The following is a 27,901-nucleotide window of genomic DNA, read 5'->3' as shown; positions in this document are numbered from 1 at the left end:
GTGGTGATGAGGATGAGGAGGATGATGATATTGGTGGTGGTGGTGGTGATGAGGATGATGATGATGATATTGGTGGTGGTGGTGGTGGTGGTGGTGATGAGGATGATGATGATGATGATGATATTGGTGGTGGTGGTGGTGGTGGTGGTGAGGATGAGGAGGATGATGATAGTGGTGGTGGTGGTGGTGGTGATGAGGATGAGGAGGATGATGATATTGGTGGTGGTGGTGGTGATGAGGATGATGATGATGATATTGGTGGTGGTGGTGGTGGTGGTGGTGATGAGGATGATGATGATGAGGATGAGGATGATGATGATATTGGTGGTGGTGGTGGTGGTGGTGGTGGTGGTGGTGGTGGTGGTGGTGGTGGTGGCGGTGGCGGTGGAGGAGACGGTGATGATGGAGGTAGCCAATATTGTGAGGGTGAAGAGAGGAGAAGAGAGAATACAAAAAACATATCAAAGCTTGTTTCTACAACGTAGTTCTTCAAGTGAACATTAAATGGTGGGTTGCACATCCATGTTTCTGTGACTCAACACCACTCCATGGTGTTGAGTCACAGGGTCCACAACAACGACTCCAAAAGGTGATGGGGCACCTCCCGTGGGACAGGTGCGAGGGAGGTCATCCAAGGCTGGAGGAATGCCAGGACATTCCGTGAGATCCAGACCTCCTCCTCCAGGCAGCCGGAAGCAAGCATAGGTCCCAAAATAGACCATGGGGGGGGGTCTCCGTCATGGTACGGCCATTGTTGTGAACAGTATTACTGATGCATTATTTAACTTTATTTTTTATACCTGACGGAAGTATGTTTTCTTTCCCTACGAGAGCTTTATACTTTGTTAATGCATAATTATTAAAAAATATTTATAAAAATAAATAAAAAATAAATATTACTTTTTTGCTTTCTTTTTTTTATATATATAAAAAAAAATGTATACATTGGTAGTCAAGGCGAGGCCCTATTGTTGTTAAGGCGGCCGCCTCAACCATACAGTGCTGGAGGCAACACTGTGAATATAATACATATGTGAAATGATTTACTTATTATTAAAGATGCATGCATGCACATAAAAGCATGTGTAGACACATGCACACACAAAAACACACACACACACACACACACACACACACACACACGCACACACACACCTGTCCATCAGATGATGAGAGAGAGAAAGAAAGAGAGACACACACACAGGAGTCACATCCATCATGGAAACCAAACCTGACTGGCCCAAGTGACCTGTGACCTAAAACCTGCCATCCACACCCCTCTGTACACATCTGGCAGCAGCCAGAGTCCCATGTTAATCAGCTGCTTCATAAGCTCAATCAAGACATTAGAAAACACCAACAAAACGGTAGCAGACCTGGGTCAGCGATTGACATAATCACAGAACTGTAGATGTCATGACTCATGGTCATTAGTTAACGAATAGAGAATAACACATTACCACTAGTGAGGGGTTGAGTGTATACAGCATCACTAAAATCACATAGGATCTTAATATTGAACTGTTGACTCTCACACACACACACACACACACTTGAAAAGTCACACGGATACAACACCAATCCCACAAAAAGACGCCTACCTTGGTTCTACCTAGATCACATGAAATATGAATTCAGATTTCTATTTTTTCCAATTGGTCAGGACTATAAAAGGATCATCTTGCTTTGCTGATCACAGATCTTTAAATACATTTTCCACATTTGATGCACAACCTTGATGTTATTCTGAGCCTTAAGTGAGGTACTATCAACAAACAGTCATCCTATTATTTGTCACTTATTGTGATAAGATACAAAAAATAGATTAGTCTAGTAGGCTCTTATGTTTGTGTGGTTGATTTCACTAATCATGAAAGTTGGTTATGTATTATAATGTTGTACTGCTATTGTGTGTACTGAGACCAATTTTTTTTTTTACAATATAAGACATACAAAAATACATGGATGCGTGCACATAATTCCTTATGTGCACGCTTTATCTAATGGAGGAATATTTGCTCGATCATGGATACACAAACGATCCCGCAGCCAAAGAACAAAGAGAGACCAAAACACATTTTTTTTATTTTTAACCACGGCTCAAGACAGTGTGGCTCCGCCCACCAAAGTACTTCCGCTCAATTTTGATTTCCCTTCAGTACTAGGTCTGGGTCTGCGGTATGTTAGTGGGTTTTCTCCGTCCAAATTTTCTGCGTCCAATCAGCGAACAGAGCGAGTGGCTGAGAACAATGACGTTAAAGTCAGCTCTCGTTGACGGACATCTTCACGCACGGTGTTAGGTTTGTGTACAGCCGGCGGGCAACGTGGTTCCCGGCCAAACGTTAGCGATTGGTTATGGCAGATCCAGAGTGGCACTGGGCAGATCCAACAGACACCCGCCTTCAAGTGAGCTAACGTTTGTCAATTGAGTGGGTCCAGACTCTCTGTGCAAATGAAATGAAGTACGAGAGTCTGGTAGGACCAGGCTATGCTCAAGAGGGGAGATGAGGAAAAGAGAACTAATGTCTTAACAAGTGAGTTTGGAGTTAAAGATATGGAGCCCGCTTCAATTCAAACTAATTGCAGAGCTCTTAAAATGACTCTGGGAAATTTGTTCAAAAAACCTTGGGTAACGGCATATTTATTTTTCATAATTCAGATCCTTGAATTAATTTAAAAACCTTGGGTAGCGGCATATTTATTTTTCATAATTCAGACCCTTGAATTAATTCAGAAGCCTTGTCTCTTTCTGTCTGTCTGTCTGTCTCTATTTATTTATTTAATGATAATAGGCTTATAAAAGGCTTTTAAAAATGTAAAAAATATTAATAATACCGTGTATGCAATGTAATGTATATAATACTATAAGAAAGGCATATATGCCTTTCTTATAGTAATATAAGTTATATATTCTTATAGTTTCTTTGTTATAACAGCCATTCTTAAACATTGGCAGATAGTGTTTGTAATTACGATAGAGGGACATGTGTGTTGTTTGTGTATGCGTGTGTGTGTGTGTGTGTGTGTGTGGTTTTATGTGTGGCTGATTTCAACATTGACCAACATCTGAGTTGTGCATAAAGCTATGAGTCGTGGGAGTACATGCCTTTCTGTGTGTGGTGGTGTGTGTGTGTGTGTGTGTGTGTGTGTCCTGTAGAGCTTAGCGTCATGTGATCTGACAGAGATGTATGTGTATGTGCGCATGCATATGCATGCTAGTTTGTGTTTGTGCATGTTTGAGTGTTTGTGGTTATATGTTATAGTGGTGTAGGGTCAACAATAGCTGAGACAGATTAGGAATTTGTTTGAGCAGTGAGCATGCGTAATTAAAAACTATAGTGCGTTTAATTCATTGACATTTACGATTTTGAGAGTGTACAAGGAAGACACTAATCCTGTTTCATTAATCCTAGTCTGACACATTAAAAAAATAGTAACATCATTTGGCAGCTCATTGACCTTTCCCGACACGTGGTTGAATCTATACTAGTACTAATCTTTATTTCAACTGCTTTTCAATTATTGAGATTATGTGCCATAAAATTGTGATCGGAGGCCTTGTTGTAATTCAATATGTCTGGAATGACATGAATCAAAGCTGACACAGATACATGGAATCCAATCAATATCCTACAAGACTGGAGGATTCTCAGTCTGTGACCTGCATCTGAACAGAAGCCAATGTTACTGTGCCTGTGAGGAATCTACTCTGACTCAAACTGTATCAAGGCCTCCAGGGAAAGCCCAACCGTCATACTACACCATAATCATTATTGTGACCCTCTTTGCATAACCAATAGTCAATCAACATTTTTTTTTTTTATTTCTGTTGTAAGGCTAAGGGAAAATGTCCTGAGCATCCATTTCTTACATCCGCCAACTTAGATCACCCTCTGGCACTATGTGTGTCTGTCTGGAAGGACGATTCTGACTTTTTAAACCTGTTAGTTAATTAAATTGTCTCACGCCGTCGCCTAAATCATACGTAATACGTTCTGAGAAAACAGCAATTCACATTCAGCACCTTAAGATATTGCCTTATCTTTGAAGTGTCATTGGCTTATCTCTGCCAGTGAGACCTGCCAGTGATGCCACCATTTGATTTGATGCAGATCGCCCCCCTACAGGAGGGGCTCTGAACACTAAAGTCAGCTTACCCTTCTGCCAATAGCAGCGTTTATAAACGTCAAACGTCGTGCTACAAACTGTGAAACATATACTCCGCCTTGCTATCGTTTAAATACAGTGTAAGGCCATGCCCTGTTTTATTATGCACACAGAGTGGCTCACAATTGATCCCACTTCTGCTGAGCCATTGATCCCCTAATGAAGGTCCAATACTATTTAGCTCGGTATCTTCATAGCGTAATAACGTGTCCGTAAAGGGATGGTATATAATATCAATAATTAAAGATCATATAAGGACCAAATGTGTGGCACTACTACGCGGACATTGGCTCCCATGAAAGAGCGTGCAGTCAGTGAGAAAGCTTCTGGTCCTAGCAGCGACACACCCTCGGACAGAAGCCCGGAGAATAGAGACGAGGAGCCCGGGATGGTGAACACGACCCGCTGCCACACACACGGCCCCCCTCTCAAAGAGACCTATAAAACAGGTCTAAACCCCTACGGTCTCCCTCACAAAGAGACCGGGTAAAACACGACTAAACCCCCGGTTCAACGGGCTGCGGGCCTGGCCGGAGGACCAGGAGAACGTAGCGGAGCTGAGGACCCCGTTTCCTGTAGTCTCCCCCCGCTGGTACCGTCGATAACCACGGAGATAGCGGACACATTAACCGTTTAAAACACGGATCTCTTACCTGGACATAGTTGTTCTCGCAGTATTCCGCTACCCTCGACAGATTCTGGTAGCTTTCCACAAGAGCTCTTTTACCGGCCGGAATCTCTTCCTCTAATAGCATTTGTAGTTCTGCCATCTTACATCCTCGGCGTGCCTCTCCTCCTCCGGTGTTCGGCGGGGCTCGGTGCTCTGGTAGGGGGGAAGGGGCTCTGGTGAAGGGGCTCCCCCGCCTGGAAACACGGTGGGGCTGCTGGGATGGACAACGCCAATCCCGTCACCGTTTAGGATTTGGTCACCGGTGTGACCGGCGATTGGTTGAGAGAGGCGCTGCGATGACGTAACGCCCAATCAGATGAGATTGCGGTGTGAGCTCCAGCGAAACGATAAACGCGCGTCTGCGCCAAATCCTGCATTGAGATGGGTCCGAATTATTATTATAACTAGATTTATTTTATTCCTTTAATTTTGTGGCAAACAATTATCATTTATACCCGTTCACATTTGCACTGAAATAAAAATATGTTTGGTATCACTTATATTTGTCATAAGATAGACCTAACGTTGGAACGGTAACAAATTACGACAATAACAAATGCAATGCAATAGCTTTTATTTTCTCTGGCATTGTTTCGATGTTATTCATAGCAGTGCTTTAATAATATATATTTATCTTAATACCTCAGTAGTTGACCCTCATAACATATTAACGACACATCTTGCAGGTTAATTGTTAGAAACGCTTACTTTGTAAACATGTTTAGCATAACCAACAATAAATATACTTTGTACTGGTTTGAACTGTATGTTTGAACCCTAACGCCAGATAATGACCCGCACAGTGGGCAACACTACATTTCCCAGAATGCTCTGTGGGTAAATCTTTAGTGAAACTGAGAGTTGTGGGAATTGAAGGAAAATATATTTCGTTTCCCCAACAAGTGTAGGAGGTGTTGCTCGAGGGAACTACAGTTACCCTAATGCCCTCCTGATCATATGGTCACTGCTCGGCTCATCCTTGAGATGGGCTTTAACGAGCCTACTGCAGATAAGGACCAACATAGCCGTAGGCTGTGTTCATGAACACTAAGAGGACAAGCAATTGGCTCTGTTCATAAACTCTAAAAAGACGTTCCTGGGGACCTTCTGACAGGCCTGACATCTGAAACAAGGTAAACGTCAGGGCATGTCTCATTCATCCGCAACCTCCGTTCATCTCTCATGGGTCAAAATAAACCTGCCGTATTTTACAGCTCCTGCACACTCGTTTCTCGGTACATAAGTAGTTGGTTTGTGTGGGCTTAGTGTTGAGACATGTCATTTTGAAGCCTTGAAGATCTCCTCTGTCGTCCTGGTCCACCCAGCATGGAGCAGGATTCCAGCCTGGAGGCCAGGTTTGATGCCGCAGTTGGAGTTATCCGGAGTTTGCCTGAGGATGGTCAGTGTGTGTCCTGTCCCAGTGTCTGTCCTATCCCGTCCTATCCAAGTGTCTGTCCTATCCCAGTGTCTGTCCTATCCCGTCCTATCCCAGTGTCTGTCCTATCTCAGTGTCTGTCCTGTCCCAGCGTCTGTCCTTTCCTGTCTCAATCATTTGACATTCGTTGACCTACATTTAAAAGTGTCATCTTATGGCATGGACTCTTAATGACAGCATTGTGTTTCTAAAACGGGCTAACCATTGCAATATTTGGTCACATAATCTCAAAAAGCCAAATATAGTACTCAATTAATGTTTCAATTTCGACAGAGAAACCCCCAACCATGTCGGCCATGTCAAATGTCAACAAAACAACATCATTACAATTTCTCCTCACATAGTATACATGGTCACAATAAATACATATTTTTATATTGTTTTTTATTATTTTTATTATCAAAATATATATAAAATGACTTAAAACCCTATAGTTTCCATTTGAAGGACAATGACATGTTTATCCTATATTATAACTACTTGATTAATATAAAACTAATGATAAATAATATTTTGGGCTTAACTCATGGTGATGGATATGATGATGTTGATGAGGATAATGATGATAACTTTAATCAAACACGTGTCTCCCTCAGGGCCATACCAGCCATCTGACAACATGATGCTGATGTTCTACAGCTACTACAAGCAGGCCACGCTGGGGCCCTGCCATGCCCCCAGGCCCATCGGCTTCTGGGACAGTCGGGGGAAGGCTAAATGGTCAGCTTCCTTTTAGCTAACGAATTGTTCTGTTTTTTTGTGTGCGTAACGTACTAGAATACTAGCTAAGAGCTATCTACAAAACTGACTGGGAGCTTCAATATAATGAAATGGTACTCTAATAATCCCATCATAAATACGGGGGTCTCAGCAGAAACTAAAGGACATTATAAATAAATATATTTATATATAAATTAAAAGAGAGAACATAAATAATGAAAACAATAAATATACAAAAAATAAAAACATATCTATCTTGTTTATATCAAAGAGCATTAGTTTCTGTTTATCATGTTTTGAAATTCTAATTTTGTAAGAAGAGGGAAAACTATTGCAGTTGCATGTGGTCACTAGTTGTATTTATTATATTATTTTACAAAAGAAGAGGCAGGAGCGATTTTAATAGATGGTAACAGCCGATCATCAATAATGTATCCCTTCTTGTGCCTAAAGCAGCCAGGTGTCTGCGATAGTGTTAAAAATTGCTTTCTGTGTGATATTAATGACCATATCTTTATTCCCTGAGGCCAGATACAAACATATACAGCATATGGGGGGAATTAATTGTGAGCAACTATGTGTGCATCATTTAACAGAGTATGGCTTTACACTATATTAAAACAATAATAAGGCGGAGTATCTGTTTCACGATTTCTAGGTTGACGTTTGACGTTTATAAACGTTGTTATGGCAGAAAGGTACGCTCCCTTTAGTGTTCAGAGCCCATCTAGTAGGGTGAGCTTAATGTAGTGTTCAAAGCCCCTCCCGTAGGGATGCGATTTACATCAACTCAAATGGTGGCTATCACTGGCAGGTCTCGATATTTGCCTGGGCAGATTATTTTGGTATGTGAGACAGTGTGTGAGACGTCAATAAAGGTCTAATTGAAAATCATGCCTACATGCTGTTATGAGCTATATTCATCTATTGACTATTACCTGCTGCTGTCATCTAATATCATTAAGTTTATCTTAGCCAATTTTTGGGAAATTTCTATGACAGTTTTCAGTCACTTTTTCCAATGTGAGACGCTTCCAGGTGAGGCTGTGGACACTAGTGATTAGGGACATCCATTTTGGCCAGCCATTACCCCCCCCCCCCCCCTGTTCCCCCCTGCAACAGGAAAGAGAGAATCAATTGTGTTCGGCATCGATAGACTGGCAATCTTTGTTTGGGCTTTGCTCACTTTGCTCATGTTGCTCAAATATGGATGCTAATATTTTTGATTCTTGGCAGGGATGCCTGGAGCTCTTTAGGAAACATGACAAAGGAGGAGGCCATGATCAATTATGTTGACGACATTCAACTGGTAAGCTCTTTCAATTTTAACTCCGACGTCTTTAAGGTTTAACCAAGTCAAATTAGCATGCGCTTGGAATTGAAGAAAGAACAAAGCAGACATCCTGATGTTGATTTAGGATTATCTTTTCTTATTCAGTGAGGGGTAAATTCTTCATTCTATAAATTAGAGATGGAGAATTGCTCTGGTTGTGGGAATGGAAAGTACCAAAATATATTGGTTCAATTAGTATTAGTGTTATATATAATTGGTTGTCAGAGAGAAACTAATGCATTGTACTATGTCAAGAAGGTTATCTAACTAAACATAAACACTTGTTTGATGATAAGACATATTGTGTAAATAATTGTTATAAATTAATCACTTAAGACATTTATACCCAACTAAACCAAATACACCTCACAATAAGTAAATTTTTTAGAAGAAGGTGAAACAATATATCGCTGTAGGTACAGTAAGGATGTTCAAAGACCCAAGTGCCAAGCACTAGCATTCTCTAGGTTAACAAATTCCCTGTATGCAACAAAGATAGCTAGGATAAGATGCTACACAACTAAGTGTATATATAACTAAGTTCGACATGCAATAAGTGCGTACATTAAGTGCCAGAACGTACAACATACAATAAGTAGGAGGGGTGGGACGGGATGGCAGGCTACGTAAGCTCTGAACAGGTGAGTCTTGAGTCTTTTGCGCGACTCGGCGGTCCTGGCATGGGCAGGGAGTTTGTTTCACCGCTGCGGTGCCAAAACAGAGAAGAGTTGTGAATTTGACGATAGACTTTTGCTTTCTCTTAGCTATGGCAGTACCAGACATCCAGCTGAAGTAGTTAGTAGCATATAATCGTGTGTTTTTTTCACTCAGATTCTGGAGACCATCCCAGTCTCGGAGGAGGTGTCAGAGCTTGTAGAGAAGCTGGGTAACTTCTACTCGGAGGTGGACGGAGCTGGAGATCAGGTGGAGCAGAACGAGGTGGACAAGAGAGCCTTCACACGACCTTTCGCAGGATGTGCAGGTGAGAGAGTGATTATGATGTTGACGGTGATGATAATGATAAACAGAAAGTTAGAGTCCTTTTACCATATACACTCAGAATGAGCAAGTCAAGGAATAGTTCAAGATGTGTTTGTGACTTTTCTGTTGTCATGTATCATCGATGAAATTTGCAAAATAAAATATGCAGATAAGTAGATAATCAAAGTATATAACAACTATATAAATCCAAACCATTTTGCCTCCACCATCCTGCACATGTGTTGTCATGTAACAGAAGTGTAGATGCTCACTTCTTAATTGCCATTTCATCCTGCATGTCTTTTTTCCCCCACCAGATGAGCTCAGAAAGCCCAAACCACTGATGGAAGGCAAGTCCTCGCTGGTTGGCGATAGCATGTGGAACCCCTTTTTTTTGTACTTCAGCTCAATCTTAATCACATACCTTTTTACCAGGGCAGGCGATGCTTTCCCTCTGCCCTCTGCTTAAGTCAGATAGACCTTTGAGGCTTTAAGCAGAAGAAAGAAAATGTCCTAAATAGTCTGTGATTGTGTTTAGTGTTCTTCATTAGCTCTACCGTGTACTGCCCGTCTGTCTGTTTGTGCAATGCATGCTGCCTCATCCTTTGATTTCACATGTGGTTGGTTGTAGGTGGTACACTGCTTGCTCTGTTTTGCTAGCGTTGTAGAGCTAGCTGCAAAACTGTGGTTGGTTTCATAGAAATAGTAGATAGATCACATAGGTGATCGATAGTCATCTAATCCCCAATTCAGGCTTCGGGGATTTGTGGGAGGATATTCAGAACCCAGGAAACGACCGAGATGCAACTAATGATCTCTGCCTGGCCATCTGTGATGGGGATATGGATAAACACGACAACAGAGAGCACATGGCCGCCAGTAATGAGGATATACAAAACAACAGCATAGCATTCAGAAACATGGAAAGTAGTGATTCAGAATTCAGTGACGTCGAGGGGAACTCCAATGGAGACGACACAGAGGACGAGGAGGAGGACCAGGTGCATGAGGAGGAAGATGAAGGTACCCCTTGGTAGTTTTAGGCTAGCCTTTTGTGTCTGTTTTGTGTCATTAGCATTGCCATTTTCTTAAACACGCACATGCTTACAACCTGACAGGGTTTGCTAGAAGGGTGCTTTGTTCTGCCATTCAATTTTTATTTTTGGGGCCGACATATCTTGCAATCACTGTGAATTCCATATTACTGTTGGAGAGAATGCTGAAAAAGAACATCTGAACTAGATCTAGATCATAGCGTTGTTTAGTGCTACAGAAATGGAAAAAGACATTGAGCTCCTGTGCTCGAACTCCATCAATCAAAATAAAAACCTTAAGAACTAAAACTAATCAGTGGGAATTTCTTCATCTGATTCCCTCTTTTTTGGTTGCTCCTAATGCCCTTGTCCTGGTTGGCTTCAGGGGGCCCAGAAAGGAGGAGGACCCCCTTCCCCAGGCTACAGGTCTGGGAGGAGAGCAGGTGGTCGGTGTGCAGCATGGATCCCAGTGTGTCCTCCGTCACCAACGGGATCCACAGCTCCTTGAACAGCCAGCTGGAGGATGAGGAGCTGGCCTCGCTTAAGCCTCATGCACCGAGAAGCTCCAACATGAGAGTCAACGGTCGTAAGAGTGGTGAGACACTAAGACACTGTTTAGGTCCTCTCAAGACATGGACCACACACACCGTTTAGGTCCTCTCAAGACATGGACCACACACACACACCGTTTAGGTCCTATATACACATGGAGGACCATGTGTGAGCAGCTTTAGCAGTAACACAATAAACCACATGTGAATTCCGTTAAACAAATTAATAAATATTTCATACTGACAAAAGTATTTCATTTGTATGATGTACTTACTGTAAATGTATAAAGCTTTTCCTTGCATACTCATAGATAACAGTGGTGCCATTCCTGAGAAAAACCACAGAACAGCAGACTCGGACAATGAAGAATTCTGTGATTCAATGGAACATCTGGCTATGGAAGAGGCAGGTTGACAAGATAGATAGTGTGTTTAGTAGTTAGAACTTACACTTAAGTATTTTAATTATTAAGTATTTTCTAAGAATAGAAAATACCCTTTGCAGCACTTTTAGATGTGATTCAGACATGTGTTATTTTCCATCTAAGTGTCAGTAATATCTAAATTTCAGTCGTCTGGATTCAGAAAAACCTCAGCGAGACGAAGGGAGGATGTCAAACAGCACGGACAACCCCTTCTTGAATATGAGTTTGGTACAGTCCAAACCCCGAGCTCCTTATCAAGGAGAGGTAGAGGTAAGCGTACAATGGTGAAAGAATGAATGTTGTTATATATCAAACAAGGGGAAATATATAATTCCCTGCTACCTCGAATCCTTAAATGGGTCACTTGTTACAGGGTCAGTGTCACCCAGGACTTCCTCTGGCTCACAGCTGTGTGTCAACATGGTCGCCGCTTCTCAGTGCGTCTCTGCACGAGGACATTCTGGAGGCGTCACAATGAGTCAAAACAACGAGCAGATAGCTACTGCGCTGCTTAGGTTACAAGAGGACATGGCTAACGTGCTACACAGGCTCCACACGCTGGAGGTTCTGACTGTCTCACAGGTGAATACCATTAACCAAAATAACAATCTTCACATTTTTATTTTGGGAAATTAAAACAAATGTTGTAATATCACTTCTATTGTATCAATCCCTTCCACCGGGTTTAAATTGGGAAATGAGTCACAGTATGTTTTAATCTGATTTCTTCTTCTTGCTTCTAGTCGAGATCCCAGTCGCCAAGGCAGGAAGAATTCTTATCGCTGACACACAAATTCATTAAAGTAAGTTTCCACTGTCCAGAATTTGTTCTCAATGACATTCCATGATTTTTTATATAGCATAATATTCCTTTACCTTTTCTTTGGTAAAATAATATAAATCAATACAACTTCTGTTTCGCAGTTCCGGAAATATCTGTGGTGGCCTTTCCCCGTCTCTCCAATCACAGCAGCATTGATGACTTTTTGGCCCCTTGTTGCCCATTGGCTGGTTCAGCTTTACTTACAGCGGAGGAGAAGGTGAGAACAACACAGTCCTAGTCAAATACGGCATACACATATTGAATCTACAAAATGTGAAAAAATATATTCTTAAATTTGGTATATTGGTATATTTTGCTATAAGCAGGGATAGTATACTTCTATGAACGCCATACATAGTAAGTTTGTTTTTTCAACTGCTGTTTCCTTCTAGGAAAATATGCTGAGCAGGACTATGAAATGTTAACCGTTCAGGAGTGCTTCTCACACGAGGGGAGATGTAGCATGGTTTGGGAAGGATTCCATCCCCCAAGGGAAGTGGTGAAAAGCCATGTTGAAACAAAAACATGTCTGAAAGGGAAATAAACATTGTATACAAACCGCAAAAATACATTGTATTTTTCTGCATGTAGCACCTTGGGTTGGAGACGACTCCATGAAAAGATGTTTCAGATAATGGTTTAGTAAGTACAGTCACCTAGTTGGAACTGGTTTAGGTACTTTATTGCAGTAGGGTTAGATAATGAAAATGGCCTTTTTAAACAGTTCTAATGCTTTGAAAAACTGTAGTTTTATTTATGTCATATAATTTGACAAAATAGTAGGCCTATAGCTGGACCTGATAAACATTTTTTAATTAATTTATTACATTTTTAATGATTAAAACAATAGAGCCTGCTCTTTTTATTTTCTAAATGTTTTTCAAACATTATTTGAACAAATAACAAGTTGATGATATTTCAAACCAATGGCGTAATGCCATAGCAGATTTGGTTTAGTTGTCCATGGACTAAAGATAATTCTTAGCATAGTGCTTCAATCCATAGTTCATAAACCCATATTTCTACTTAGTCTGTTGTAGACTTTAAGATCAGTGTTATCAATTTGAAATATCATATGATATATAGTATTGTTATTTAACTATGAAAGTAGTGTATTTTTTATTTGTTTTAAATTAAATAAAGAAATTGAAGACAATGTTTTTTTAATTTATTAACATACCAGGTTGCTTGTAGCCTACTTATGTGTGTGTAATATGACCATGATTTATTTTTTATCTTGAATAATAGTAGTACAATAGTTTATTAAATATATATTTTTTAAAGTTTTCTTTACATTTATAAGAGCGTCGTCACTAAAGCGCCATCCGGTTCATGGGGCGTTTCAATGTCGTCACTTCCTCTCTAACTGGCTCAAGAAACAGCAATAAAGTGTTGGAACAGTGAAGACAGAGATATCTGCACAACTCCACGGCAGTCTAGGGCCACTGACACTTGAAAAATGTTTTCCCTTTCGATGACAGTCCAGCCCCAGGTAAACTGACTTTTGTATTTCTGTTGTGTTGTGTTGTTGTGTTAGTAGGGGTCAGGGAGCTAGCCTCTGGAGTTAGCTATGTTTCGCTAGCCGATCATAATTGAAAGTTATGTGACATTATGACACCCCTTATTCTGATTTCCTCATTCAACTCAACGTTTTGAGTAGTTGTCAGCTGTGTTATTGACATTATTATACTCACAATATTGGACAAGCTACATATTGCCAGCTGATGCTTGTGTTATCTCAAGACTATCCCTCCGAACCCTTGCATATCTATTTTCTATATCTCACGTCACCTCACTGAGTGTTGACGTTTGGAGGACATGTCACTCCCGAAAGTCTTTTATTTATTTAAAGCTGACGTTGTTTCTGTAGGAGAGCACAGGTGACACTAACGTGTGTAATATTTAGGCCAAACCAAAGTTCAAGCCAGGCACGTCATGGTGTCTTTGGTAACGTTCATCACATGTGTGTAGGTGTCAAAGGTTCAGACTTTAATATGAACATCCTTACTGCACCGACAGTTATATATTGTTTCACTTTCTTATGACAAATGTTCTTATTGTAAGTCGCTTTGGATAATAGCGTCTGCTAAATACCCTAATGCCTATGTAAATGTAATGCATCATGTCGCCATGATTCCAGGTGACTGTTCCGTTGAGCCATCTGATCAACGTCCTCCACTCTCTGAAGAGCTCAGTGGGGAGCTACAGCGGGGCGTCCGTCAAGCCCAGTCAACACCAGGAAAACGCGATCCAGTCAGAGGTACTGGGACTGCAGTAATATGACTGGATTTCATGGCGTGTCTTCTGTTGCATTCCAAAAACTAAGAACACTTATGTCCAGTTGTTGAAACGTTGTCGTGAAGCACTCCGGAATTATTTGATTCTATATGTGGATTGTCCTGAGCTTCACCTTTCACCTCTCACATGTGGCTCTGTATAAAATGACTGAAATGTAAATGTGAGGTCTACCTCCCACATTGTATCGGTAACATGCACAAGCACATTGGCCATGACTAATATCTACTGTGTGTGTGTGTGTGTGTGTGTGTGTAGCCCGTGTGGAACCTGCGGGAGTTGGGCATCTCAGACCTGGGAGAGCGACAGCTGGATGATCTTATAAACAATGTGTTACCTCGCCTCGACCAACGTGCAGCGTCCAGCGCGTCCATCGGCCCAGCAGCTTGGAGGACCTCTCATCTCTCCACACACTCGTTCTTCTCAAACAAGCACGGTACAACCTCAAGGATTTGGTTTGGTAATCTACCAAAATATAAGCATAGAATCAATGATAGACTAATTTAAAAAGTAACTGATCTAAAAGTTATTCTATTTATACAATGACGTGGCTTTTCTCCTTCTGAAACCACACAGAGGTGTCAGTGCTGTGTAGATATGACTCACCTAAGATATTAAATCACACAAAGTATGTAGGCCTAAGCAATATTGAAACTGGATTGATATTATGAAATGCCAATGAATTATAGTTTGATGAGTTGCTAGCCGCAGCACATCATGTTATGCATGTGCAATGATTATGGCTGACACCTTCTAATCAGTATGTAAATTGGTTTGCTGACATCCTGCCATACGACCAATTGGTCAGCGGTTGGAAAAACGTTTGTTATACTTCAAGGGTAAAAGTGCATCTTAATCCATTATTTTTGGAGGCGGGAGGGACATTTGAAGGCCGGTGTATTTTCTTATGAGTGCTCACTTTCTTCTGATATAAATAACAATAATTTCAACAAAAAATAATAGTCAAATATATTTTACTCAACCAATATTTTTGTTTTAGTAATGGTATGGTTTAATTAATTAATTAATTATAAAACAGGAGGTCAACCCCCCCCCCCCCACACACACACACACACAGACACACACACTACTTGAACTGGCCCAACCTAATGGAGACTGCTAGTCTTAATGTACTGAACATCTTCTCGGCTCCAAACTAATTGATACCATTTCAAAGAAAACGTCAGTGTTGCAGAAATTTGTTAAAAATAACAACTCAGTAAGCAGGCATTTCATCTAAAAAATAATACAATCTCTTTTATTTCATGTTGTCTGGGATAATCATGTTAACTTTGGTGTTTAACGCTTGATAGGCTGTTGGTGTTTTTCCACAATTCTATACCGGCCCGGCACTGGTCGACCTGCCAGCCCAGCACGGCTGGGATTTGCATTTCCGTTACAATCGAGCTTTCCGCTTGAAGGGCTATCTTTCACTGATGATGCTTTTGTCTTGAGTCGATGACAAAACAGCACGTACACGTTTATTGCCTTGTGTTAAATCAGATTGGTTCGTTTAAGACACATTTCATATATTTGGGTTGCTTCAGACGGATGAAAACACATTCAATGATATCAGCGATGATTTATTCAGTTTGAAATTCAATATTCCCCCTATTTTACTTCCTAATCTCAATAGCTCATTGAGAGCCAATTTTTCCAGATTAGACCTGTTTACACATCGACAATGAGTCAACGCGCTCGATGTGTCATTTAATATTGATATCGGAGATCTGTATCTAAAGTATTGTCCATTCTTACATTAAGAGTACACAACAAGCTATTTTGTTTTGCGAGAGAATATCGTCAAACTAACCACTTCAACTAAAACTTAATTAGAATTTTTAATTAGACTCATAGGAATGAACAAATAAAAAGAATCAAGCTTTTGAGAACCCTAGCCATACTCTTGGTTCCTGGCGTTGGGTCTCATACACAAGAACGTACAGATTATTGGAGGAATATAGACTATATAGAAAATAGGGGGCTGGCAGTAGCGTGGGAGGTAGAGCGGGTAGGCTCTAGTGTCGAGGTGTCCCTGAGCAAGGCACCTAACCCTAACTGCTCCCGATGAGCTGGCTATCACCTTGCGTGGTTGACTCTGCCGTCTGTGTGTGAATGTGTGCATGACTGGGTGAATATCAGGCAATATTGTAAAGCGCTTTTGATAAAAGCGCTTTATAAATGCAGTCCATTTACCGTTTACGAAATACAAGTTGAGAGACAACATCTGGCTCCTAACAGTGCCCAGGCTGTCGTCATCACAGCCCGCTTGGAGGCAAAGGCTCACTCTGGCTCGACCTCGGAGAAGGTCCATCCCGGGCGCGGTACGGCACAGCACTGAGCGGTTAAACTGGAAGTGGCGACGATAATCAGCTCGGTTCGGCTCGGTACGGCGTGAACATATCTGAATTAGCTCTTTGCCACCAACACAGGGAAAAGCCATTGTGGGCCCTTATATTAAACACAGAACCACACGTGTTATTAAGGCTTCCCAGTAGAGTCCATTCAGTGCACCGGGGCCCATTGAGTTCATCTATAGATAACGTGCATGTGTCTTTCCATCATCGACTGGTCGATTGATCGAAGAGAGGGTCAGTTTCCTTTCAACAAGATGTATTTGGTTGCCCTCACACCAATCAGATACCATACAGGACCGTAATAGGAACTTTTGCCCTCCGTCCTTAGGGTTTTCTGGTCTGACGACCCCTTCGGCCCCTCATGTCTTTTGCCGGCAGCATCCCTCCCCTCTTCAAGCTGTTTGCACAGACCTGCAGTCCTGGCCAGGTACTGAGGAACCAGTACACCTCCAGTGTACCTGAGAAGGGATCCCATGCTATTTATAATGCAGTGTACTGTTATTAATACTGTTTACTGTTATTAGTACTGTTTACTGTTATTAATGCTGTTTACTGTTATTAATGCTGTTTACTGTTATTAATGCTGTGTACTGTTATTAATGCTGCGTACTTTATTAATCCGGTGTATTATTATAAATACTGTGTACTGTTATTAATACTGTGAACTCTATAGTTTGGATCCAGAGCCGAGGATTCAAAACCTTGAGAAAATCCAGAAGAGCGCAGTTGTCCCTGGATCGTCCTGTAGAGTCGGACAGCTTCACGCCGTCCTTCATGAAGGTAAACTTACATGAAGAGCATCGCTCAGTCTTACACTTTTTCTCAGTCGCTTTGGTTCATTTCTCAGATCAGAAATGAAATTCTCAAAACTACCTTTTCAATCTTCACATCATTGTGTAACTTGTGCACATCAAAAAAGCTGTTTCTCATTTCTTTGAACAAGTTGCAAATGCTTTAGTACATCCATGGAAATGATTATGTACAATTCTCTGCTCTTTCCTACATTATCAATTGTTTATGTCATGTTGATCAAAATGTATTGTAATGGGTCTACATTGAATAGTCTCACCCCCACAACATGTAGGCATTAGTTCATTGCATAAGTCTTTACATGCAAAATGGTTGAACAAGTTGTCATGTCAAGCATATTTCTATACATTTCCATTAGACTTTTTTCTAAATCTGTTCTGAATTGGTAAATTGCTACCAGGTGAATCTTGACTTTCTCTAACGAAGGGAAATGTGTGAAGTGTTGGATCAACCAACAATCAATCAGTTTACTGAAATAGCTCAAAGGTGCATCTCATGAACCATGAACTGGCAAGTACATATAGCTGGAGCACAACACACTGTTACATTGTCTCACAATGGAAGGACAAGGAATTGGACAGGGTCAACAGCCAGAGAGAAGAGGAAGAGGAGTGAGGCTTCGTGAGAATGAGAATTTGTTGCCCAACAGACAGGAACGTCAGGAGGTGTAGGAAGACTGCACTGTAATTCCTAAGGAGATTGTCCTATGTTCACATTTCTAGCAATGACATGGTCTGTCAACAAATTATGGTACAAACAGTTAAAGCGTAAATGTGAATTTTGTCCAGTCTCTTGCAATCAATCTCCCACATACACTAAGGTGTAACTTACAACTTGCAATTGTCTTCAAAACTTTAGCCATAGTTTACATCACAACATCCATCCAGAGTACACTGTTATATTGACAACATGACTAAGCAATTTGGCTGTCTTATCTGTACACAATGACGCAATGACTTGTCATTCTGATGGCACTGACATGTTCATTGACACAAATTTACTTTTGAGAGATGAATTAAGGATTTTGAGAAAGAGACTGGCTTTTGCAGATAATCCATGGTGTTTTGCTATTTGTACGAAATGTTTTGAGAAATGCATTTACTGTTCTGCAAATGTTGAGGATGATTCAAGGAATTTACCAATGCGACTGAGAAAAACTGTAACAAGTAAATTTTTTGTACAGTTTTATTTTGCCATCTTTTGTTAATTTAGATATCGAAACCCTCTCTCAATCTACTTGGCTGGAGCACCGGGTTTACTGATGCATCTGGTTCTGCATGTTGTGACCCTCCTGTGCTCTACGATTATCATCATGGTCATGTCCTCTGCCCTCCATGCCAGGGCTTCCTGAGCCGGGACAAGGGCCTGGAGGTGGAGACTCTAGAGGGGCTGCTGAAGACCAAGAACGTTGCCGACGGACATCAGGATGCCTTCAAGAGTGGCTTCGCCGAAGGCTTCATGAAGGCCCAAGCCATGACCCAGCGCACACAAGGTAGACACACTCTGCCACACAGTATTCCCACTAGGGGTGCAAACCTGAGCAAATTAGTACTCCACAAGCAAACCATAGACGACTGTCTGTGTTTCCTTATTTACAGAAATCTGTGTGAGTGAGTGAACAAAAAAGTTTAGGTGGAAACAAACGTAACTTTTCCTCTCCTGTTGGGTCCATGTAGAGAGCTTTACTGGACCTTTAGTTCTTGTATTGTTTTCCTCATCAGTCATTGAACGCGGGAAGATGAATCTAGGGGTAGACCGAGCCCAAGACGCAATAGCTCCTACCTGCTCCTTAGGACATGTGTTTAAAGAAGTCATTATGAGTTGGGTCAAAGCGCTGCTTAATATTCTCTCGTGTTTTGCCAGACTCTCTGAGGAGGACTCGTCTGATACTGCTGGTCCTACTGCTGGTCGGACTGTACGGCATCTCCAAGAGCCCCTTCCTATCGGGTAACGGCTCCTGTACCACGGCAGCACCTGGCCCACGATCCCAGGCCTCCTCTGTGTTGATGCTCCTTCTAACCCCTGGACGACCTCTAGAATAGCCTTTTGCTTGGCATGTTGGTGGGGGGCAGCTTGTTAAAGGGCAGCTGTGACACTCAGTTGTTTTCTGATTTAACAGATTACTGCCACATACGTGTGTCTCGAAAAGAAAACCTCAACTCTATCTGTAGAAAAGTGGTCGGAAATCGACCCACTGAAGTCACCGGTCCAATTGTGTTATTGTGTTTGTGGAAACGGGGAATTTTCTTTCACAACCCTGACTATCAGAAAATAGCCAAGTGTGACCTTGGCTTATTCTGCTTAATAACCTTTTTTCTGTGTGCTTCTCGTGTCTCTACGTAGTCAGAACAACCCTCAGCCACTTACGACTGCGGCGGTGTGTTTGGTGTGATTTTTATTCTCTGCCGAACTTTTAATCTAACCATTCCGGGCAGTGCGATTCCGAACCACATCAGGCCTTGACTCGGCTGTGGACCCCGTGCAGATGAAGAACGTGACCTTTGAGCACGTCAAGGGCATCGACGAGGCCAAGAGCGAGCTGCAGGATGTGGTGGAGTTCCTCAGGAACCCCCAGAAGTTCACCGTCCTGGGAGGGAAGCTCCCTAAAGGTGATTGTTAATGGCAGCAATACATGCATATCAATCAAAGAAACCTCAACAAGTCCTATTCTTTGCATGGCTAACCCTGCCTGTAACAAGGAGTTTGAGTCTTGTGTCGTTCCTCTCTGCTGACCTCCAGGTCTGCTCCTGGTGGGGCCCCCAGGCACCGGGAAGACCCTGCTGGCCAGAGCCGTGGCCGGGGAGGCAGACGTCCCCTTCTACTATGCCTCTGGCTCCGAGTTTGATGAGATGTTTGTTGGTGTGGGGGCGAGCCGCATCCGCAACCTATTCAGTGAGAGAGCACCTCTGTCTGTGATTTAGTTTTGTTTTAGGCCCTAAATAATGATTCCCTTTTCCGCTTGTCTGTTTCTACCTTTGTAGGATTATTCCTCCAATATAGTTTAGTTAAAGAAGCTTAGTAGTCATAGTATGTTAATGATTGATGGTTAATGGATGGGTTTTGTCCGATTGTTAACGACGATGATGGTTAATGCCTGATGGTTAATAAGGAAGGATTAAATGTTAATATTGAAGCTGGTTGATGATTAATAGTTAGTTAATGAGCTGCTGGTGGTTTCCCCAGAGGAGGCGAAGGCCAATGCTCCGTGTGTTATCTTCATCGATGAGCTGGACAGTGTCGGGGGGAAGAGGATCGAGTCTCCCATGCACCCCTACTCCAGACAGACCATCAACCAGCTGCTGGCTGAGATGGACGGGTATGCTCTAAGCAGAGCACTCTTAGCGTTAATCAGTCATTGATTAAGGCCTTGGATTACACCTCTGAAAATCCTTTGGATGCCTTTTTTGTTTTCTTCTATTTATTTAACCCTATTTTATTTTGTCATTGGTTTCATATTTTAGTGTGAAAGGTAAACCAAAGGGACGTTGATATTTTGTGAGTTGTAGTCTCTTCTTTGCAAAGCGCTTACGGTGTATATCAATTAATTAATTGTATTATTTTAGAGAGAGTGGCATAACAGTCTCTTTAGTAAAATGAGACATTACAGAACTATCGCAGCAGTCAGTCTGTTCACCTATTGGGTGATGTTCAGTCAGTCAGTTCACCTATCGGTTTATCTTCAGTCAATCAGTCAGTATGTTTACCTGTCGGGTGATATTCTGTCAGTCTGTTCACCTGTTGTGTGATGTTCTGTCAGTCAGTCAGTCAGTCAGTCAGTCTGTTTACCTTTCTATCTGTTAGTCAGTATGTTTACCTGTTTGTTGGTTCTTATTGTTACAGGTTTAAACCGAACGAAGGCGTCATTGTCATCGGAGCGACAAACTTCCCAGAAGCTTTGGACAAGTATGTTTATGTTCTTATCTTGTTTGAACAAATATCAAGTGTTCATCTGCCCATTTCAAACCATTTATTCAGTCTCATCGGGGTGGTTATGGGTGTTATGTTTTTCCATACTCATGTGAGAGTCTACCTTCAGGCCTATATGCTTATGGATCAACATATCCAAAACCAAATGTTCCCTCTGTTTGAATGGGGCTGTTTGTTGTTCCCTCCTCCTTCCTGCAGTGCGTTGATCCGTCCTGGCCGGTTCGACATGCAGGTGAACGTCCCCAAACCGGACGTGAAGGGACGCACTGAGATCCTCAACTGGTACCTCAAGAAGATCAAAGTGGACCAGGGTAGGGAGATTCCTTTAAAGATGAACTGAACTGAAATTTGAAGTTTAGTTGATATAACAGATGTATTGTCTGCCTTCTCATTGGTACAATAACTAAAAATGGCTGAACTTGCTAAAAGGGATTAAATTGTACGGTGAAAGTGTTACAGGGCGCCGCCATGTTGGATTTCACCAATCAGCTACGTCACTGGCATGGTAACCTACTCCTTCTCTGTGGCTCTAGCAGCCATAGCAGGTAATGAGTCAGACTCTGAGGCTGGCTGAAATGGCTACGGAAAAGCAAACAACCAGGTCTACAGGAGGATCATCTTATTACATTGCCCCTGGCTGCAGTAATGAATTATATAGGGCCAAGGCAGCTGGGGTAATCATACATTTCCACAGGCTACCTTTGAATAGGAAACCAGCCCTTAATACATGGCTGGCAGCCTTAAAACTGACTAACCCTCCGATTTCAATCAGCCCCTGTCATGTCAATCTCCACAAGCTAGCACTCCGACCATAAAGTGTACAAACTATTACTCTGTTAACAGAAGTTCCACAAATGTTCCTTTCTACTCACCCTGATGTTCGCCGACTAGCCGATCGCTGATGCAGAGGGAGTTAAACTCAAAGAAGTAGTTTCATAGTAAGATGTATCTTTGCAATATCCATCTGTGCAATACCCATCAACATCCACCAGAAGGTAAACCTCCAACATCCACCTAAAGTCAACGTGACACTCGTGAATCCGCCTCGCATCTATGCTCATCCGCGGGTGTATCTCCCAAAGTGCATCTAACATGTCTTTCAGGTCCCGTCCACCCGGAGACGATTTTTTTGTGAAACCATGTCTTCAATAACCATGTTATTAAGCAGACAATAAACCATGTTCTTTAATAGGTCCATGGTCCCAGGGTGGTTTCAAATAAAACCGTACCTATGCAGTTTTGTGTTAGGATTCGTGTGGACGCCTGAAGCGACGTTAGAGTTGCGTTGAAAGTTACAGGTTTTTTTTGTATTATTTTTGTAGCTTTAAATACAGCCCCTTGGTCAATTTAATTACTAACTGTACATTAAAAAGTATTTCTACTCAATCTAAAAGGTTAAACAACTACTATCTCCTCCTCGACTTGAATGTTTTTATACAGCGCGCAGGCTGGATGCGCTCCACTTTTTTTTGTGGAGTACCAGCGCCTTGAATATGTAGATACTACAGCGTTTGTACAGCTCGTTGCGTTTCCGCAATGAATCCGTCTTTACGGAGATATTCCTGAAACTCATCAAAGGAAAACGGAGGGGTAATGATCGTTTTCGCCTTGTTACTTGGTTGTTATTTATGGGGCCCTTCAGTGTCTCTGCTCGGACATCCCTAAGTGAGAGCATGGCCACTTCCAAAACCTCTCTCTCGCCGCACAGCATCCGAAATGCACTATGCATGGTAATGCAACCTAATCCCACCGTTAGATGGTCAAGGTTGACCGGGACCTCTCGGCAGCCGACCGACTCAATGGCAGTGTCCACGATCCGGCAGCACCCACACGCACACCAGTCACACCCACACGATCCGAAGGTGGAGCCTGATATTGATCCCTCTCCACCGGGTGGTAGTCGGACACTACAGGCATGTCCCTCACAGGCTCAAACGCGTAACCAGCCATATTAAAATCACTATTTTCCGCCGTGGAGTGTAGAAGACGTTCACGTGTCTGCAGCAACGACCCAGTCCTACCATGCCAGTGACGTCATCGGCGCTCTAATACTAAAAGACGCATTTTCTTTTGTTGCTATAAAAAGCTATATATTGATTTTTAAAAATATTTCTTTTAGTGTCATTTTTTTTAGAATGGTCATAACTAACACGTTAGCGATGTTGATTATTTCAGTTCTGTTCATCTTTAAAATTCAGTTCCTGATTTCACAATGTGTTATTTTGTCTATGTATTAGGTGTGCAACTTTTTAATGTGTAATATTATTAGTTAGTTTTTATTTAAGCACACTTTGTTGAGCTTTAGTATTTCTGTATCTTTTGGATAATAAATAAATCTAAATATTCAATCAAATGTTTATGTCTCAGTTAAAAAATAATGACGCTGCGATGTCTGCTTGGTTTGAGGAGCTGCTGAGCAGCTTTGGATAACAACATGTCAATGTCCGACGCTGGTTTCCTACCTAACGCCAAGCGGTGATGGTAACGTGGTTCCACTGTGTCTTGCAGCCATCGAGGCCAGTATCATCGCCCGGGGAACCGTGGGCTTCTCTGGGGCCGACCTGGAGAACTTGGTGAACCAGGCGGCCCTCAAGGCGGCCGTGGACGGCAAGGACATGGTCTCCCTGAAGGAGCTGGAATTCGCCAAGGACAAGATCCTCATGGGTGCGCCGCTGCCACAGGAGAGCTTCTCTCTGAGGCCGGTTGATAGGTCTCCATCTTATCTGAAGACTTAGAATCGTGCTTCTTCTTCCAAATATCGGAGGTCACTGTAGGTTCAATCTCAGAACCTTTTGGTTGGAAGGAAAACACCCTAACCGCTGTTAGCCGTGTTTGCCTCAGCCTCTTGTAGAGAGGAGAAACGGTGTGGTTAAAGTTGACCTCTTATCGTCATGTGACCACATGTCGATCTTCTCTCTTTCTCAGGACTGAACCCTCAAGTCATGAGGTCCTCCCCATTAAATCCCTTTCTCCTTATGATCTCCCTCCCTCTCCCTCAGGCCCAGAGAGGAAGAGTGCGGAGATAGACAAGAAGAACAAGCAGATCACGGCCTACCATGAGTCGGGACACGCCATTGTGGCGTACTACACCAAGGACGCCATGCCCATCAACAAGGCCACCATCATGCCCCGAGGTCCCAGCATGGGGCATGTAGGTTAACAGACCCCCCCTACAGTGGTAGCCACAACGCTAGCCTCATGAAGACCACTTACCCACTCTAGCCGTGGTAGCCACTAAGCTAGCTTCAAGAAGACCACTTACCCACTCTAGCCGTGGTAGCCACAACGCTAGCCTCATGAAGACCACTTACCCACTCTAGCCGTGCTAGCCACTAAGCTAGCCTCATGAAGACCACCTACCCACTCTAGCCGTGGTAGCCACAACGCTAGCCTCATGAAGGCCACTTACCCACTCTAGCCGTGGTAGCCACTAAGCTAGCCTCATGAAGACCACCTACCCACACTAGCGGTGTTAGCCACTAAGCTAGCTTCATGAAGACCACTAACCCACACTTGCTATTAAACCACACTATTTGGCAGATACCGTTTTTTTGAACCAAAAAGACTCACATTGAGTTTGTAGATGCATAATATTAATTGCATATTTCTGTTATGTTTTCTCACCCGTACTTTATCCCCTGTTCTCCAGGTGTCCATGCTCCCGGAGGACGACCGCTGGAGCGAGACCCGGTCTCAGCTGCTGGCCCAGATGGACGTCAGCATGGGCGGCCGGGTGGCAGAGGAGATCATTTTCGGCCCAGAGTACATCACCACCGGTGAGGAGCAGACCTGACGGTTGGCCCCATGTGATATGTGTTTGATGTACTGCACTCTACCATGTCGATGACTTTAGGCCTTTTAAAAGCACATCCATTTCCTGTAGCTAAGCATAGAAGTATCTTCTGATGCCTGCCTACCCAACTGGGTTACACTTTAAAGTCTAGGTCATGCCTGCTTTTCGTTATTCATGTTCCCAATCAAAACATTGACATGTGATAATAAAATCATATTTTCTATCAAAGTTGAAGGCTAACTCTGTCTCTTCAGGTGCATCCAGTGACTTTGACAGTGCTACCAGTATCGCCAAGATGATGGTCACCAGATTTGGGATGTGTGAAAAGGTAAATCTTCAGGTCCATAACCGCCGCTTACCTCAGTGCTGTGTGGATCTTTAAAGGAAGCATGCCCTATTATTGATCACCATCGTAATGTCCGTCTTCTGTCCCTTCAAGTTGGGAGTTATGACCTACAAAGACCTGACCAGGCAGAGCCCTGAGACGCAGGCGGTGGTGGAACAGGAGGTCAGGAAGCTGCTCAAGGTCAGTCTTGGTGGCATTGAATCCTAAACGTTTTGCTGTTCCGTTTTCCGTTCAGCAGAACACTTATCCAAACCACCTAGTGAGGCTGGCTACAAATATAACAAGGTGTGGTACTACGAGTGTAGCTATAGAAACCAGGACACAAGTTAAGTGTGTTATTATTGTTTGTGCCAATGGTTCCATCTGCGCGATGCAGAGGTAGCTCGTCATTACAAAGTAATGGACTAAACATTCCCATTCAGTTTGTGGGCGTGTTTTAATAAATCCCTGGGAGAGGCAATCTGATCTTTACCAGATACATTAAAGTGGGTCTGATTCAAGATTAAACATACAATAAATTGTACTATATATTGAATCTTCTGCTTATGCATTTTATGGAAGCGAAATTTGGTTGAACGAGAGGAACGACAGTGAGATTAAGTGAGAGTCAGGTGAGATCAAACATGTGGCGGTACCAGCGCCATGGCCTCTGTGGCCTGAGTCACCGAGCCGCCCTGAAGCAGTCCTTTTGTCTGTGTGCGTGCGTGCGTGTGTGTGTGTGTGTGTGTGTGTGTGTGTGTGTGTGTGTGTGTAGGACTCGTACGAGCGCGCCCGGGCCCTGCTCAAGTCTCACGCTAAGGAGCACAAGAACCTGGCGGACGCTCTGCTGATGTACGAGACGCTGGACGCCAAGGAGATCCGTCTGGTGCTGGAAGGGAAGAGCCTGGAGGTCCTGTGAGACCAGAGGGAGGGCATGGGGGGGGGGGAGGTATTGTGAGAACATCAAAGTCATCTAGTAATTCCTAGCCATCCTACGTCTGCAGTGCGAGTATCAATACAGAATGTATAGAAAAGCAACATGAAAACGATTTTTTTCATCCAGAAAGAGAAGTCAAATGTTTGTTTTAACGCGCGTATGAAGAAGCCTGGCCTGTGCTGATCTACCCGGTGAGCACCACTGCAGCATCAGATCTCCCTTTGTGCGTGAGTTGAGGACAGTTTGAATGCTCAGGTATGTGAGGAGGTGAATGTATCATTTGTACAGGAAGGGAGAGGAGGAAGTTGATGTTCTCTGTCATGAATGTAAATAAGCAAGTCAAAATGAACTAGTCAGGAAAGCATTCTCCTTTTTACTTTTAATATGTCTTTGTTGTGTTTCTGTTGGCACAAGTAGGTTGACTTTCTATTCGGTGGACACACTGAAACGTTGACCTGATAGATTTCCTGTGTTCTCCTTTTACTTAAGTGTCCCCTGCAATGACACAGACGCGCAGCAAACTAGAGATGTGCTGGTGTTTCTTACGGTGGCCTTGTAAGAATTGAGTGAAGAATACCTCTTAGCACTTTTAAGTGTGAATGGCAATTGCACACTGTTTATGTAATGTATGTGAAGGCTTGGTACTAAAGAAGTGTTTTGATTTTCGTTCCAATGTAGAAACAGGGTGCGGAATTAAAAAGGTGTTGTAGCTTGTCAAAACAAGTTTCTCAAATAACATCCAAGATGGTTATTCTCTTGCCCATTTTCAGACTCACGTCACAGCGTTTTGTATAAGAGTGCACACGTGGCTATAATTCTCCAAATGTAAAGTATCTATATGCTGGCTCTCTGGCACTGGGGAAGAGGACAAATGAACATAGCTTTATTTTCATTAAACTGAGGATTGTAACGTGATTTGTTTTAATGGTGACTTTTGTGGAATCATGTATTTGCTTAACAATCATATTAGAAAACATTTTTTTTTGGCTTAGGAGCTTATTTAGACAACCTCCAAAGGTTGTTTCCAGTAACCATTTGTCTTTTTTTGGCTCTGCTGATGCATTATTCCTATGTTCCTGGGCCTTTTAATGTCCTGTAGCTGTAAATACATGATAATGAGAGTAAATCATAATTGTACATAGATGTATTTTATGCTGTACAAACATCCAGTTTGGCCGAAATCTGTAGACAAAATGAGACCAGAGACGTTATGGCTGAGTTGGTAAAACATTGTTGTCCAAAATAAAAGATATAAAATCATGTTGAGCTTGCAACGTTTTATTCAGACGTTTTCGAAATAAACAAGATAATTGTTACA

At 42.5% G+C, this 27,901-nt stretch overlaps 3 protein-coding genes across 4 annotated transcripts in view; 2 read left to right on the top strand and 1 right to left on the bottom strand.

The window, feature by feature from the left end:
- The window catches only part of LOC307086036 (abl interactor 1-like), a 33,596-nt gene extending 28,656 nt beyond the window's left edge, over positions 1-4,940 (bottom strand). Inside the window, 1 exon segment of the mRNA XM_079751067.1 lies at positions 4,821-4,940. Coding sequence (XP_079607193.1) covers positions 4,821-4,937 — 117 coding nt within the window. The 5' untranslated portion in view covers positions 4,938-4,940.
- A 1,223-nt stretch (positions 4,941-6,163) lies between these two features.
- Positions 6,164-12,360, top strand: LOC307086389 (acyl-CoA-binding domain-containing protein 5A-like; the record flags this gene model as incomplete). Its single annotated transcript, XM_079751581.1, has 12 exons — positions 6,164-6,236; positions 6,869-6,992; positions 8,229-8,301; positions 9,157-9,307; positions 9,624-9,656; positions 10,060-10,329; positions 10,726-10,935; positions 11,203-11,297; positions 11,463-11,586; positions 11,690-11,898; positions 12,060-12,119; positions 12,241-12,360. The coding sequence occupies 12 exons, from the start codon at positions 6,164-6,166 to the stop codon at positions 12,358-12,360; spliced, it is 1,542 nt and encodes a 513-aa protein (XP_079607707.1).
- Positions 12,361-13,499: 1,139 nt separating this feature from the next.
- On the top strand, positions 13,500-27,843 carry LOC307085862 (ATP-dependent zinc metalloprotease YME1L1-like). Of its 2 annotated transcripts, none has more exons than XM_079750756.1 (18): positions 13,500-13,631; positions 14,280-14,399; positions 14,693-14,870; positions 17,120-17,218; positions 17,465-17,571; positions 18,943-19,093; positions 19,465-19,548; positions 20,058-20,210; positions 20,341-20,493; positions 20,785-20,917; positions 21,442-21,504; positions 21,727-21,839; positions 24,037-24,192; positions 24,528-24,679; positions 25,178-25,304; positions 25,576-25,649; positions 25,761-25,847; positions 26,422-27,843. In XM_079750756.1, exons 1-18 carry the CDS (start codon positions 13,599-13,601, stop codon positions 26,563-26,565), a joined length of 2,127 nt encoding a protein of 708 aa, XP_079606882.1. In that variant the 5' UTR covers positions 13,500-13,598; the 3' UTR covers positions 26,566-27,843. The 2 variants fall into 2 exon arrangements, with proteins under 2 accessions (XP_079606882.1, XP_079606881.1); XM_079750755.1 differs by having other exon boundaries at positions 20,037-20,210.
- The last annotated feature ends 58 nt before the right edge of the window (positions 27,844-27,901 follow it).

Source organism: Pollachius pollachius (assembly GCF_949987615.1).
Source record: "Pollachius pollachius genome assembly, chromosome: 14".
Classification (NCBI taxonomy): domain Eukaryota; kingdom Metazoa; phylum Chordata; class Actinopteri; order Gadiformes; family Gadidae; genus Pollachius; species Pollachius pollachius.
Note: the sequence above shows the minus strand (reverse complement) of the source record. Positions and strands in the feature narration are given on the sequence as shown.